This window comes from Dendrobates tinctorius, unplaced genomic scaffold, assembly GCF_039654945.1.
Source record: "Dendrobates tinctorius isolate UK_male_01 unplaced genomic scaffold, ASM3965494v1 ptg000233l, whole genome shotgun sequence".
NCBI lineage: Eukaryota > Metazoa > Chordata > Amphibia > Anura > Dendrobatidae > Dendrobates > Dendrobates tinctorius.
Window position 1 is genome coordinate 2,254,970 of NW_027361900.1, and position 16,834 is coordinate 2,271,803.

General features: G+C 43.5%; 2 protein-coding genes across 2 annotated transcripts in view; one reads left to right on the forward strand and one right to left on the reverse strand.

Annotated features, from left to right (window-relative positions):
- Positions 1–16,834, forward strand: part of LOC141060199 (oocyte zinc finger protein XlCOF8.4-like) — a 115,748-nt gene that overhangs the window by 40,987 nt on the left and 57,927 nt on the right. The gene's annotated exons all lie outside the window — the stretch shown is intronic.
- Positions 6,280–16,816, reverse strand: LOC141060198 (uncharacterized). The gene is made up of 2 exons (XM_073556444.1): positions 16,757–16,816; positions 6,280–7,102 (listed from the first exon to the last, which is right to left on the reverse strand). The coding sequence occupies exons 1-2, from the start codon at positions 16,761–16,763 to the stop codon at positions 6,354–6,356; spliced, it is 756 nt and encodes a 251-aa protein (XP_073412545.1). The 5' UTR covers positions 16,764–16,816; the 3' UTR covers positions 6,280–6,353.

Genomic DNA, 16,834 nt, shown 5'->3' on the forward strand with positions numbered 1-16,834 from the left:
CTGGGTCAGGGCTCCCTCTGGTGGTTACTGGAGGTAGTGGAGCTGGCCGGATTGACAGAGGTCTGCCACCTGATGATGATGACGATTGGAGATCTGGGGTTACTGATTGGAGTATTTAAGTCAGCAGACTTCCTTCAATCCCTGGTGATGATTGCTTTCCTGTGCATTCTGAGGTCTGACGTCTCCTGCCCTGATCCTACAATGTTCAGCTAAGTTGTTCATATGCTAATCCTTTGCATCTGATCTGGTTTTGTCTCTTTCTGCTTGTTGTGAGGGTTCAGCTTGCTCCCTGCTGGGGGCTGTAAGAGACCACCGCTCCATATGTTACAGCTTGTGTCAGTTTGTTCAGTCCCCTGTTATATTAGTCTCTTTTGCTTTGCTTCCAGTTCATACCAGAATGCTGATATAGTGGGGGCGAGGTCGTGAGACCTCAGTGTTTTTTTTGTACATCAGACATGTTGGATTTTTCAGGGTTTTGCGTGATTGCAGTGTCTTTCCTTTCCTATCCTATCTAGTCAGCTTGGGCCCCATCATTTGCTCAGTCTATTTTCTGCCTGTGTTTGTGTTTCATCTTGTCTCACCGACAATATATGTTTGGGGGCTATCTATTCCTTTGGGGTCTACTCCAGAGCAGTTTAGATTTCACGTTTCTTGCTTTAGGCTTAGCTAGCTCTCCGGCTGTGCCAAGGCATCAAGGGTATTGTAGGTACGCTCCACGGCTGCTGTTAGTTGTGTTGTTAGGACTAGCGGTCTGCAATCCGCTAAGTGACCAACCTTTCTGGTTTTCTGGTGGCCTAGCCTATTCCTGCCATCCTCCTCGGTGACCTGTTTATAACAGGTAGGCTAAAGAATTAGGCTTTTCTCAATTGTCTCCCCAATAATTAGGTCACGTCAGTCACGTCGTAGTTTTCTATTTACGGAAAAAAAATAAAAACGAATAAAATGGCCCGTCAGTTTTATAGTGCAGAGGAGGCTTATGCACTTTTATGTTCTGACAGTGAAGAAAGTGCAGTGTCAGATGGCGATGAGGATGGCGAGGGCTTTATTAGCAGCCACAGTGATAGCTCAGAAATGAGCAGTGATTCTGGTCCATCCTCACACACAAGGACCAGTACAACAAGAAGGACAAATAGCGCTTCTGGAGAAATGTCTCCAACTCAGGGAACAATGCTCAGTACTAGCGTTGTCCGTAGTGCTCGCGAATTGGCGCACACCAATGTCCAAGGGGCTTTGCCTCTTGATGTAGCATTTCTCAGAAGGGAGGCTTCGGATTCGGCTACTCCATTCATCCCTAATTTTAATGCCACTCCTGGTATAAATGTGGAGGTGGAAAATTTTGGACCAATTAATTTTTTTAATTTGTTTATGACAGATAGCTTGCAAGAGCATATTGTCCTACAAATTTATATGCGTCCAAATTCATCAGCCAGAATCCACGATCCTATTATGCTAGGTCAAATTTATGGAACCAACTAATGTCCTAGAAATGAAAGCATTTTTAGGACTTATATTCGCTATGTGGCTTGTTAAAAAACGATCATTCAGTCCTATTTGTCCAACCGCCCTGTTCAAGCCACCCCTATGTTTTCTGCCATTCTTCCTAGGACCCGTTATGAAATGCTCATGAGATTTTGGCATTTTAACGTCAATAGTCAATGCCTGCCCAGAGATGTCCCAGAACATGACAGACTATTCAAAATCAGACCCATCATCGAAGACTTGACAGAAAAGTTCTTATAGCTCTACACCCCAACAGAAAACATTTCCATTGATGAGTCCCTTGTAAAATTCAAAGGAAGACTGCACCTCAAGCAATTTATTCCTTCTAAGAGGGCAAGGTTCGGAATAAAGCTCTATAAAATGTGCGAGAGTTCAACCGGATACACATCAGCTTTTCACATTTATGAGGGGAAAGATAGCCAACTAAACCCACCAGGATGCCCTACTTATCTGGGGACATCTGGAAAAATGGTTTTGATTACCAGGAAAAGATCACTGAAAATCTTGTTTTTGAAAATGTTGTCCCCGCCAATCCTTTAGAATCTGATGTCAGAAGACTCACTGAGCGACATTTTATTGCACTCATCTCAGTAACTGAAACAAGAAAGAACCCCCAGAGAAGATGTCGTGTATGTTCCAAGAGAGGAATGAGGCATGATACCCGCTATTATTACCCACAATGCCCATCATTGCCAGCCTTATGCCTCCATGACAGCTTTCAAAATAGTACACTATAGGAACAAAAAAGCACAAATAGGGTCTTATCTGGGTTAATAATAAATATAAAAGAAATCCACTCACCTATTGCAGGAGAGATCAGGCACGTACGATTAGTAGTCAGCTGCTGCACGTCCAAAGGTCAAACAAGTGACCGCTGATATATCAATTCTTATGGAACTAATTTATGGACTTCCATGCACTGCTTGACAAAATACAGGAGGTGGCTCTTTTACTTAAAAACGCCTGAAGGGGGTGACAGGTTCCTTTTAACAATTTCCGGGGTAGGTCTCCAGAGACACAAATTGGGCACAATATATTGGGCACTACAATGACATTTTTGCAATTTTTGCTCTGAAACTTCTTCTATGAGTTTCTGGAAATCATCCATGTAGTGAAAATGGTCACTATATCCATAGATGAATTCCCAGAGGGGTGTCATTTCCAAAAAGGGTCACTTCAGGGGAAATTCTGGTGTTCTGGAACTTAGCGGCTCTCCAAAGTACAACAACAGCAGAATCCCCCCCTGAAGTGACCCCATTTTGGAAATGACTCCCCTGTGGGAATTGGAAATGACACCCTTCTTCGAATTCATCTATGTTATGAATGGGTCACCGAGGAGGAAAGCGCAAAAGGCTATGCCACCAGAACACCAGAGAGGTTGGTCACTCAGCGGATTGCAGACCCCTGATCTTAACACAACTAGCAGTAGCCGTGGAGCGTTCCTACGATGCCCTAGACGCTTCGTCACAGCCGGAGGACTAACTAAGCCTAAAGACAGAAAGGTGAAATCTAAACTGCCCCAGAGCAGATCCCCAAAGGAATAGACAGCCCCCAAACATATATTGTCGGGGAGACAAGATGAGACACAGACAGAAAATAGACTGATCAAATGATGGGGCCCACACTGACTAGATAGGACAGGACAGAAAAGGCACTGTCTGCAATCACGCAAAAACCCTAAAAATTCCAACACGACTGAAGCACAAAAATACTGAGGTTGGCACAACCTCGCCCCCACTAAATCAGCACTCAGGTGTGAAATGGCGGCTAGCAACAGGCTAAGGCTAGTTTCACACTAGAGTTTATTCGACGCAGCGCACGGCGCCGCTAAGCCCCGCCCCCTGCCGACTCCCTGCCCGCCCCATCCGGTCATCACCGCCTACTATCGCACATGGATGCTTGCGATCTGCGCACCCTATCTTTAGCTTTTAACCCTTATAACTTCCTAAGGAAAAAAATTTTGTTTCCAAAATTGTGCTGATATATATATATAGTTGATATAGATACTACTGTGCAGGCGCCGCCATCGCCGGTGACATTGTGCTGGATGTAATTTTTTTTCTAAGCCTCACAATGACCACAATATTATAGGCATTATCACCAATAAATTATCACCAATAATATCAATGCTATTATATGCATTATGTAATAATGGGGGCAGGTCAGTGAGGGATCAGCGACCTGTCATAAGCCAATACAGATGCATGCGAGTATTATTTCTTCTCTTAACCCCCCTTTTATAAAACAACTGAAAATATGTCTTATATTCTAGGTTCTTCAAAGTAGCCACCTTTTGCTTTGATTACTGCTTTGCACACTCTTGATGAGCTTCAAGAGGTAGTCACCGGAAATGGTTTTCACTTCACAGGTGTGGCCTGTCAGGTTTAATAAGTGGGATTTCTTCCCTTATAAATGGGGTTGGGACCATCAGTTGTGTTGTGCAGAAGTCTGGTGGATACACAGCTGATAGTCCTACTGAATAGACTGTTAGAATTTGTATTATGGTAAGAAAAAAGCAGTAAAGAAAAACGAGTGGCCATCATTCCTTTAAGAAATGAAGGTTAGTCAGTCTGAAAAATTGGGAAAACTTTGAAAGTGTCCCCAAGTGCATTGGCAAAAACCATCAAGCGCTACAAAGAAACTGGCTCACATGAGGACCGCCCCAGGAAAGGAAGACCAAGAGTCACCTCTGCTGCGGAGGATAAGTTCATCCGAGTCACCAGCCTCAGAAATCGCAGGTTAACAGCAGCTCAGATTAGAGACCAGGTCAATGCCACACAGAGTTCTAGCAGCAGACACATCTCTACAACTGTTAAGAGGAGACTTTGTGCAGCAGGCCTTCATGGTAAAATAGCTGCTAGGAAACCACTGCTAAGGACAGGCAACAAGCAGAAGAGACTTGTTTGGGCTAAGAACACAAGGAATGGACATTAGACCAGTGGAAATCTGTGCTTTGGTCTGATGAGTCCAAATTTGAGATCTTTGGTTCCAACCACCGTGTCTTTGTACGACGCAGAAAAGGTGAACGGATGGACTCTACATGCCTGGTTCCTACCGTGAAGCATGGAGGAGGTGTGATGGTGTGGGGGTGCTTTGCTGGTGACACTGTTGGGGATTTATTCAAAATTGAAGGCATACTGAACCAGCATGGCTACCACAGCATCTTGCAGCGGCATGCTATACCATCCGGTTTGTGTTTAGTTGGACCATCATTTATTTTTCAACAGGACAATGGCCTCAAACGCACCTCCAGGCTGTGTAAGGGCTATTTGACCAAGAAGGAGAGTGATGGGGTGCTACGCCAGATGACCTGGCCTCCACAGTCACCAGACCTGAACCCAATCGAGATGGTTTGGGGTGAGCTGGACCACAGAGTGAAGGCCAAAGGGCCAACAAGTGCTAAGCATCTCTGGGAACTCCTTCAAGACTGTTGGAAGACCATTTCTGGTGACTACCACTTGAAGCTCATCAAGAGAATGCCAAGAGTGTGCAAAGCAATAATCAAAGCAAAAAGTGTCTACTTTGAAGAATCTAGAATATGACATATTTTCTGTTTCACACTTTAATTATATAATTCCACATGTGTTAATTCATTGTTTTGATGCCTTCAGAATGAATCTACAATTTTCATAGTCATGAAAATAAAGAAAACTCTTTGAATGAGGAGGTGTGTCCAAACTTTGGTCTGTACCGTATACATGTATACAGTGTATTACATATTTACAATTTATTAGTTTTTTGTGTTATAAAGTTGTATTCCAATAAATAGATATTATGTTCTATCTACATATCTTGATTATTGGATCATAGAAATGATTAAATGTCTGTTGTTCACATTGTACAACAATAAATTTTTCACTTAAATATAAGCAATATATGTGGGAGTTGGAGTCGGTGTAAGGGAAATTGAGGAGTCGGAGTCGCAGGTTTGGCTTACCGACTCAACAGCCCTGCTGTTGTGAGTTAATTTTCCCCTTCACCATTGAGGTCTGATGAACTCCCTCTTCTGTGAAGGAAGGTAGTGAGGCTGATTACCAAGCACCTGAGCAGGATGATGGTGACTGGAATTGCTGACTGGATATAAGGCAGCTGACGTCCTTCTGCCTTGCTAGTGATTTCTCAGAGGGATTCTAGGAGACCAGTCTGATTCCTGCTCCTCAAAAGTTAAGTTTTCTGCTCTGCTTTTTGCATTTGTGTTTTGGTTTTGTTTTGCCTTGTTTTTCTGGAATTCTGCCATTCCCTGCTGGGGTGAGCTGAATTCCTTTTTGCTCTGTCTTCAGAAAATACCTGAGTACTGATATAGTCTTTTGAAGCCTAGCGTCTTCAGGGCTTTTTTCCCTATCAGTCTGTTGGCTCTTGTTTTGATAGGGTTTTGGTGGATTGCAGACAGCAGCTTTTCTATCCTGTCCTATTTAGTTAGCTTGGGCCCCATCATTTGCTCAGCCTATCTTTCTATCTGTGTGAGTGTTTTTTCATCTTGCTTCACCGTCATTATATGTTGGGGGCTGCCTATTGCTTTGGGGTCTGCTCTGGGGCAGTTTAGATTTCCCTTTCTGTCTTTAGGTTATTTAGTTCTCCGGCTGTGATCGAGGGGTCTAGGGCACCGTAGGAACCCCCCACAGCTACTGCTAGTTGTTGTTGATAGGTTCAGGGGTCTGCAATCCGATAGCTGCCAACTTCTCTGGTTTTCTGGACTTAGCTAGTATTTCTGTTTTTGCCTCCTACGGTGACTCATTCATAACACCCTGCTATGAACATAAAAAAGGCTTCTCCCCTATGTGACGTCTCTGATATTTATTAACAGTTGATTTCCAAGTAAAATATTTCCCACATTAAGAAAATGAAAAAGGCTTCTACTCTGTGTGACTGCTCCGATGTCTAACAAGAAGAGCTTTCCGTTTAGAACATTTCCCACATTCTGAACATGAATATGGCTTCTCTCCTGTGTGAGCTCTCTGGTGGCTAACAAAATGTGATTTACGTGCAAAACATTTCCCACATTCTGAACATGAAAAAGGCTTTTCGCCTGTGTGAATTCTTTGGTGTTTAACAAGATTCCCTTTATGGTTAAAACATTTCCCACATTCTGAGCAGGAAAAAGGCTTCTCCCCTGTGTGAGTTCTATGGTGATTAACCAAATCTGATTTCCGGTTAAAACGTTTCCCACATTCTGTACATGAAAAAGGCTTCTCTCCTGTGTGGGTTCTTTGGTGATCATCAAGATTCCCTTTCTGGTTAAAACATTTCCCACATTCTGAACAGGAAAAAGGCTTCTCCCCTGTGTGAGTTCTATGGTGAGTAACAAGCAGTGATTTATGTGCAAAACATTTCGCACATTCTGAACAGGAAAATGACTTCTTTGCTTTAGGAGCAGTTTGTTTTTTATTGCCTCTTTTTTTACTTTGATTTTCCTTAGTAGTCAGTAATGAATCAGAAGATGGGACCTGTTTCATAGGATCAGATGACAGATCTTTGCTGTGAATGGATGATATATCTGGAGTAATAGCAATCACTTCAGTTGTAGCTTGTAGGATCTCAAGATCATCCGATTTAAAAGTTGAATATGTCAGCTGTCCCTCTGATCTCCTGGTACAGTCATCTGCTAAGATAAAAACAATTATTACTTATTAATAAAATATCCTTGAGTTTTATATTTTTGAACATTTCTACTTAGCTTGCCATTTTTATGGACAGTTTATGTAAAAACTTTAATTATTTACCAAGACAATGACAGTTCACAGTCTAATAGAAAACCTTGTTGGATGAGCCAGTAGTGTGCGGTGTTCAACTGTTTGTTCATTCTGCCTCCCAAATATCAAATAAAAAGAAACCAATCAATGTTATGTAGGCGAAAATAATACCAATTCTCATCTCACAAAAACAAGTCCCCACTCGGGTCCATCATCTGTCAGTGGAAAAACAGAGGTTCCCACACTATTAGTGGCCCAAAGGCTGTTGAAAAGCAACAAGGTTTCTATAAACCAATCCAGCAAAATCCGCTCTCACTTCGGAGTCTTGCAGTGTGCGCCAACAACATTTAGGATCCCTGTATTCAGCAATATTATAGTGAGAAGAACCCACTTAATTTTTGGTGTGTGTCTCCTGGAGCACAATCTGGGCACTATGTGCTGGGTAAGAAAATGGCAAATGTGTAATTTTCACTCTCCAACATCCACTGCGTGTTAATTTCCAGAAAGAGGCTGTGGAGTCAAAATATTCACTCCTCCTACACACGTGGTCAAAATTGTTGGAACCCCTCGTTTACTGACAGATAAACCCACAATGGTCACAGAAATAACTTGAAGCAAATGAAAGTCAGATATTGCTTTTCAACCATGCTTCCACAGTACTTTAAAAAAAATAAAACTCATGAATTAGGCCTGGACAGAAATTATGGTGCCTTTAACTTAACCGCTTTGTGACCACCAATAGTACATAAATGTCGGCGCTAGCAGGGCTTTGTGCAGCACTGACGTTTATCTACGGTCGGCGGTTTTGTGCTCATCAGGCCCCCATGTACCTTATAACGAGGGGATTCCAGCGCACAACGTATCCTGTGACCCTCGACCTCATTGAGACCTGGTTGGTTCAGGTCCTTATGATGTCAGCATCACACCAGGCAACGAGACAAATCACTAGGAAAGTTTGTTGTAGCAGCGAACTTTCCCGGGCAATCTGCATCATAAAAACACTGTTTCTCCTCAGATCTCCTGTCAGTGAGAGATTAGAGGAGAAACAGTGTTACAAGTGCTGCTGGCACCAGCTGTGTCAGTCAGCGATTGTGCTATAAAGTAAAAAAACAACTAAGGCAGGTTAGGGTTAGTGCTATAGTTAGGGTTAAAAATGACAAAAATCTTGGCACTCAATATGTGAAATATTCAGACACTTTTATTTTGTGCATCCAGACAGAAAGGTTTAAACGTTTTCAGTCCAGCATAGGACCTTCATCAGAAAAATCTCGTTTACTGAAATAAATAAATCCTTCCAATGGTAGCCAAAAGAAGGACAAAGTAGAGAGCCTGGATGGCCAGTGGAAATGTTAAATGGCTGGCGTCTGGAAAGCGTATGTGGACTGAGCCGTCCAAAATTAGAACAGGCAGCTGTACAGCGTAGGGCTTCAGAAAAAGGACCTCTAGGGTCACTAAAATAAGGAGTGAAGACAGCACTGATAGCAGTGGTTATACAACCTCTAGAATTGAATTGCACTGGTGAAGCCCTGGTCCGTGGTCTGGCTGCCCTGTGTGTAAGACTGAAAACGTTTAAACCTTTCTGTCTGGATGCACAAAATAAAAGTGTCTGAATATTTCACATATTGAGTGCCAAGATTTTTGTCATTTTTGATTGATGGGTTGGATATCCGACTTGAGCACCAACAACCAAACTATTCCTGAGTGCCGTGCTCTCTTTATAGGATAGTTAGGGTTAAAGTTAGGGTTACTGTTGGGCTAAAGTTAGGGTTTATTCTAAAGTTAGGGGTAGGTATTGTGAATTCTCTTACTTCTGGGTCAGGGCTCCCTCTGGTGGTTACTGGAGGTAGTGGAGCTGGCCGGATTGACAGAGGTCTGCCACCTGATGATGATGACGATTGGAGATCTGGGGTTACTGATTAGCGTATTTAAGTCAGCAGACTTCCTTCAATCCCGGGTGATGATTGCTTTCCTGTGCATTCTGAGGTCTGATGTCTCCTGCCCTGATCCTGCAATGTTCAGCTAAGTTGTTCATGTGCTAATCCTTTGCATCTGATCTGGTTTTGTCTCTTTCTGCTTGTTGTGAGGGTTCAGCTTGCTCCCTGCTGGGGGCTGTAAGAGACCACCGCTCCATATGTTACAGCTTGTGTCAGTTTGTTCAATCCCCTGTTATATTAGTCTCTTTTGCTTTGCTTCCAGTTCATATCAGAAAGCTGATATAGTGGGGGCGAGGTCGTGAGACCTCAGTGTTTTTTTGTACATCAGACATGTTGGATTTTTCAGGGTTTTTTGCGTGATTGCAGACAGTGTCTTTCCTTTCCTATCCTATCTAGCCAGCTTGGGCCCCATTATTTGCTCAGTCTATTTTCTGCCTGCGTTTGTGTTTTATCTTGTCTCACCGACGATATATGTTTGGGGGCTATCTATTCCTTTGGGGTCTACTCCAGGGCAGTTTAGATTTCACCTTTCTTGCTTTAGGCTTTGCTAGCTCTCCGGCTGTGCCAAGGCATCAAGGGTATCATAGGTACGCTCCACGGCTGCTGTTAGTTGTGTTGTTAGGACTAGGGATCTGCAATCCGCTAAGTGACCAACCTTTCTGGTTTTCTGGTGGCCTAGCCTATTCCTGCCATCCTCCTCGGTGACCTGTTCATAACAGGTAGGCTAAAGAATTAGGCTTTTCTCAATTGTCTCCCCAATAATTAGGTCACATCAGTCACGTCGTAGTTTTCTACTTACGGGAAAAAAAATAAAAACGAATAAAATGGCCCGTCAGTTTTATAGTGCAGAGGAGGCTTATGCACTTTTATGTTCTGACAGTGAAGAAAGTGCAGTGTCAGATGGCGATGAGGATGGCGAGGGCTTTATTAGCAGCCACAGTGATAGCTCAGAAATGAGCAGTGATTCTGGTCCATCCTCACACAAGGACCAGTACAACAAGAAGGACAAATAGCGCTTCTGGAGAAATGTCACCAACTCAGGGAACAATGCCCAGTACTAGCGTTGTCCCTAGTGCTCGCGAATTGGCGCACACCAATGTCCAAGGGGCTTTGCCTCTTGATGTAGCATTTCTCAGAAGGGAGGCTTCGGATTCGGCTACTCCATTCATCCCTAATTTTAATGCCACTCCTGGTATAAATGTGGAGGTGGAAAATTTTGGACCAATTAATTTTTTTAATTTGTTTATGACAGCTTGCAAGAGCATATTGTCCTACAAATTTATATGCGTCCAAATTCATCAGCCAGAATCCACGATCCTATTATGCTAGGTCAAATTTATGGTACCAACTAATATCCTAGAAATTAAAACATTTTTAGGACTTACATTCGCTATGGGGCTTGTTAAAAAACGATCATTCAGTCCTATTTGTCCAACCGCCCTGTTCAAGCCACCACTATGTTTTCTGCCATTCTTCCTAGGACCCGTTATGAAATGCTCATGAGATTTTGGCATTTTAACGTCAATAGTCAATGCCTGCCCAGAGATGTCCCAGAACATGACAGACTATTCAAAATCAGACCCATCATCGAATACTTGACAGAAAAGTTCTTATAGCTCTACACCCCAACAGAAAACATTTCCATTGATGAGTCCCTTGTCAAATTCAAAGGAAGACTGCACCTCAAGCAATTTATTCCTTCTAAGAGGGCAAGGTTCGGAATAAAGCTCTATAAAATGTGCGAGAGTTCAACCGGATACACATCAGCATTTCACATTTATGAGGGGAAAGACAGCCAACTAAACCCACCAGGATGCCCTACTTATCTGGGGACATCTGGAAAAATGGTTTTGATTACCAGGAAAAGATCACTGAAAATCTTGTTTTTGAAAATGTTGTCCCTGCCAATCCTTTAGAATCTGATGTCAGAAGACTCACTGAGCGACATTTTATTGCACTCATCTCAGTAACTGAAACAAGAAAGAACACCCAGAGAAGATGTTGTGTATGTTCCAAGAGACGAATGAGGCATGATACTTGCTATTACCCACAATGCCCATCATTGCCAGCCTTATGCCTCCATGACAGCTTTCAATATAGTACACTATAGGAACAAAAAAGCCACAAATAGGGTCTTATCTGGGTTAATAATAAATATAAAAGAAATCCACTCACCTATTGCAGGAGAGATCAGGCATGTATGATTAGTAGTCAGCTGCTGCACATCTAAAAGGTCAAACAAGTGACCGCTGATATATCAATTCTTATGGAACTAATTTATGGACTTCCATGCACTGCTTGACAAAATACAGGAGGTGGCTCTTTTACTTAAAAACGCCTGAGAGGGGTGACAGGTTCCTTTTAACATTTTCCGGGGGTAGGTCTCCAGAGACATAAATTGGGCACAATATATTGGGCACTACAATGACATTTTTGCAATTTTTGCTCTGAAACTTCTTCTAAGAGTTTCTGGAAATCATCCATGTAGTGAAAATGGTCACTATATCCATAGATGAATTCCCAGAGGGGTGTCATTTCCAAAAAGGATCACTTCAGGGGAAATTCTGGTGTTCTGGCACTTAGAGGCTCTCCAAAGGGCAACAACAGCAGAATCCCCCCTGAAGTGACCCCATTTTGGAAATGACACCCCTCTGGGAATTGGAAATGACACCCTTCCTCGAATTTATCTATGTTATGAATGGGTCACCGAGGAGGAAAGCGCAAAAGGCTATGCCACCAGAACACCAGAAAGGTTGGTCACTCAGCGGATTGCAGACCCCTGATCTTAACAACACAACTAGCAGTAGCCGTGGAGCGTTCCTACGATGCCCTAGACGCCTCGTCACAGCCGGAGGACTAACTAAGCCTAAAGACAGAAAGGTGAAATCTAAACTGCCCCAGAGCAGATCCCCAAAGGAATAGACAGCCCCCAAACATATATTGTCGGGGAGACAAGATGAGACACAGACAGAAAATAGACTGATCAAATGATGGGGCCCACACTGACTAGATAGGATAGGACAGAAAAGGCACTGTCTGCAATCACGCAAAAACCCTACAAATTCCAACATGACTGAAGCACAAAAATACTGAGGTTAGCACAACCTCGCCCCCACTAAATCAGCACTCAGGTGTGAAATGGAGGCTAGCAACAGGCTAATACAGCAGGTGACTGAGCAAACAAACACAAGATACAAAAATACAGGGCAGGAGCCAGAAGCCCCAGGGGGAGCCAGCTGACTCCTGACAGCAAGGCAAAATCAGATGCAAAGGATTTAGCAAACGACACTTAGCTGGAAAATGCAGGATCAGGCAGGAGACAGATATCCTCACTATGCACAGACAGGAGTATCCCCGGCAGCCACTGAGAGAAGTCTGCTCGCTTATGTACTCCCAGTCTCTACCCCCACTTCTCCAATCATCCTCTGCAGCTGTTGGATTAACATCAAATTGACCAGCTCCACTACCAGCAGTATCCACCAGAGGGAGCCCTGCCTCAAAAGTAAGATTAAGAGAGTTCACAACACATCTATGTACACCCATAGTTTTACCAATGTTGACCATATACTTATCTACCTATTTTCCAATGTAAAATCTGGGCTTAAAACAACATTTTAGCGGTAAAAATGTACCATATTTTTCGGACTATAAGACGCACTTTTTCCCAAAAATTTTTTAGAGTCGGAATATACTTACAAATGCTGCGGCGCATCGCAGCAATGGAGCTGTGGGGACTCCGGCTTTGACAAAATGGTGGCGGAGGCCCCTCGCAGCACAGAGCACTGCCGCCCCAGCACAGAGCATTGCCGCCGCACCAGCACAGAGCGCTGCCGCCGCACCAGCCTTGACCACCGAACATCTGTGACCACTCATGCACCTTTGCTGATCCCTCCCAGTAAGCTGAATTCAGACTCTCCAAACGCGACATGGCAACCGCTAATTATTCCAGCAAATTTTACATTCAAAAAGTCAAATGGTGCGCTTTCCCTTCTGAGCTCTGCCGTGCGCACACACAGTAGATTTCCCCCAAATATGGGGTATCAGCATGCTCAGGAGAAATTTCAAAACAAAACGTATCATCCATTTTCTCCTGTTACCCTTGCAAAAGTAAAAAAAAAAATTAGGTCTACATGAAAATTTTTGTGAAAGAAAAGTAAATGTTTATTTTTTCCTTACACATTCCAATCATTCCTGTGAAGCACCTGAAGGGTTAAGAAACTTCTTGAATGTGATTTTGAGTACCTTTAGGGGTGCAGTTTTTACAATGGTGTCACTTTTGGGTATTTCCTGTCATACTGACCCCCCCCAAACTCACTTCAAAGGTGAGGTGGTCCCTAAAAAAAATGGTTTTGTAAATTTTGTTGTAAAAATGAGAAATCGCTGTTTAGCTTTTAACCCTTATAACTTCCTAAGGAAAAAAAATTTGTTTCCAAAATTGTGCTGAGATATATATATATATATATATATATATATATATATATATATATATATATATATATATATATATATATATATATATAGTTGATATAGATGCTACTGTGCAGGCGCCGCCATCGCCGGTGACATTTTGCTGGATGTAATTTTTTCTATAAGCCCAACAATAGCCACAATATTATAGGCATGTACATATTTTAATTGTCTCCCATTGTAAGATCTTTTTATATCTCTGTAAACAGTGCCTACTTTTTGGAGTAAATATAAAATTTATTAGTTCCGTCTCCTTGTTCTGTGACGAATTCACGTGCCTATAAGCTAATTACGCTACTATTTGGGTTGGCTTCGGAACCCCTGTATTAATTTTAAATATTAATATAGAGAATCAGAAGTTGGTGGCAGCGGTGTGTTTTGGCTAGGTGGGTAGAGCTGGTAGTGACTGAGCGGGTTTTATAGGCAGATTGTGTAGCTGCGGCCAAAGCATTTATAATTCCCTCACTGCAAGTGGACCTAATAGCCATTGCACAACAAGTAGCCCGTCCGGCGACTTCCTAGGTGCAGTTCTCTGACTGACCTGAAGGTAAGGGGGGGCGCCTGCGAGCTCCAAAGTGGAACTGGAAAGTGGGATATACATAAATCTCGGCAGTTCGTGACATATTGTGGCAGCAGTGGGATATCTACAATAAACCCCTGCGGTAAATTGTTGGGGCAAGACAAGCTTGCTGCTTTCATCACATTGTTGACAGCAGTGGGATAACTAAGATAAGCCCCCCTGCACATGTGATAGCCGTGTGCGGTCAAAGGTCACACCACTGTCCCCTCCAACCTCCCTTATCTCTGCCGAGGAATTTGGCACACACTTCAAAAATAAGATCTACCAAACAAGCCAAGTCTTCATCATTCAACCAACACAACCCCTTTGTATACCAGACCACTGCCCAAACCCCATAACCTCCCTCTCCAACATCGCTGAAGGGGAGCTTAATTGTCTCTTCTCCAAATCGCACCTCACAACCTGTGCACTCGACCACATCCCATCCCCTCCCCAACTTCAACACCACACTTATCTCATCCCTAACCCACCTCTTCAACCTATCACTAACGTCTGGTACCTTCCCTTCTGCTTTCAAACATGCCACAATCACGCCTATCCTTTAAAAGCCAACCCTCGACCCAACCGCAATGTCCAGCTATCGTCCAATATCACTGCTCCCATTTGCTTCCAAACTCCAGGAGCAGCACGTCCACGCTGAACTTTCTTCCCATCTATCATCTAACTTGCTCTTTGACAATCTACAATCTTTATTTATGCCCCCATCACTCCACTGAGACAGCCCTGACCAAAATTACTAACAACCTAATTACAGCAAAATTAAATGGACAATACTCTCTACTCCTGCTTCTAGACCTGTCTTCTGCATTCGACACAGTTGACCACTGCCTCCTACTACATATCCTCTCCTCCTTTGGCATCAAAGACATCGCCCTATCCTGGATCTCCTCATACCTTTCCAACCGCACATTCAGCGTCTCCCACTCCCACACTACCTTCCTCATCCCACCCTCTCTCTCTGTTGGAGTCCCCCAAGCCTCTGTTCTAGGACCCCTACTCTTCTTAATCTATACACTTGGCCTGGGGCAACTCAAAGTCCCACAGATTCCAGTACCACCTTTATGCCGATGACACTCAGATCTACCTCTCTGAGTGGGTACATTTTGGGTACAATATTTTGGCCCAGATGTCACCTCTCTGCTGTACAGAATCCCGGAGTGTCTATCAGCCATATCCTCCTCCATCTCCTCTCGCTTCCTCAAGCTCAATGTGGACAAATCTGAAGTCTTCTTTCCTCCATCTCACAGATCTTCCTTACCTGACCTATCACGATTAATGACATCACGCTTTCCCCAGTAACAGAAGTCTGCTGCCTCGGAGTAACCTTTGACTCTGCCCTGTGCTTCAAACCTCACATCCAAGCTCTTTCTACCTCCTCTTGCCTCCAGCTCAAAAATATTTCAAGAACCCGTCCTTTCCTCAACCTACTAAAATACTTGTGCATGACCTCATCTCCCGCCTCGACTACGGCAGAATTCTTTTCTGTGGTCTCCCTGCTAACACCCTCGCACCTCTCCAGTCCATCCTTAACTCTGCTGCCCGACTAATTAATCTCTCTCCTCGCTACTCCTCCACTTCTCCCCTCTGCAAATCTCTTCACTGGCTCCCACTCCCTCAGCGTATCCAGTTCAAATTACTAATACTGACCTACAAGGCCATCTATAACCTGTCTCCCCCATATGCCTCTGAACTAATCTCCCGATACCTTCCCTCACGTAATCTCTGGTCCTCCCAAGACCTCCTCACCTCCACAATTATTCGCTCCTCACCCAACTGCCTCCAAGACTTCTCCCGAACTGCCCCAATTCTCTAGAATTCTTTGCCCCAACAAGTCCAAATATCAACCACATTTGGATCCTTCAGACGGAACCTGAAAACCCACCTCTTCAAGAAAGCCTACAGCCTGCAATGACCCCGCTACCTCCTTCTCTCTCACCACTACCGGGGATATCACCTCAACCAACACCGGAACTGCTACGACCCACCAACCTACTGTCTCCTTACCCACCATCCTGTAGCATGTAAGCCCTAATGGGCAGGGTGCTCTCTCCCCTCTATCAATCTGTGATTGTTAGCTTGTTTACTGTGACATCTGCAATTTGTATGTAACCCCCTCTCATGTACAGCACCATGGAATCAATGGTGCTATATAAATAATAAAAAAAAATGTAATCAGAGCACCACATAAAGCCCCGCCCAGAGCATGAGAATCTCATTAACTGAAAACTACAAATACAGATTACACAACAGTAAACCAGAGTTGCATTCATTTATGGTGGCTCATTGGAGCTACTATGAATCCTGAGCAGAAGATTAGAGATAGTTTTGCTCCCCATTTCAGGAGAGATTGTGCAGTAATCTGAATTCCTTAGGATCAAAAACAATGTAATTGGTTGTAAGTTCTATAGAAAAGGGCTTTCAATGCCCAAAGTCATTTGAACAGTTTTGGGTGGAGGAGAATGTTGTGGTCTAGAGGCAAAATGGTGATCATGGTAATACGGCCGGACTACACCACCGATGAAGCAGCCAAAGCCAGTGACTGAGAGGAATCTGTGACTTCTCTGGATTCAGTGGTTACTACTCACCATTCATCACCCCTCACATATGTCTCTGTAGTATTAATATGGGTCAGATCTTCACCCTGAAACAAATATTGTAAAAGT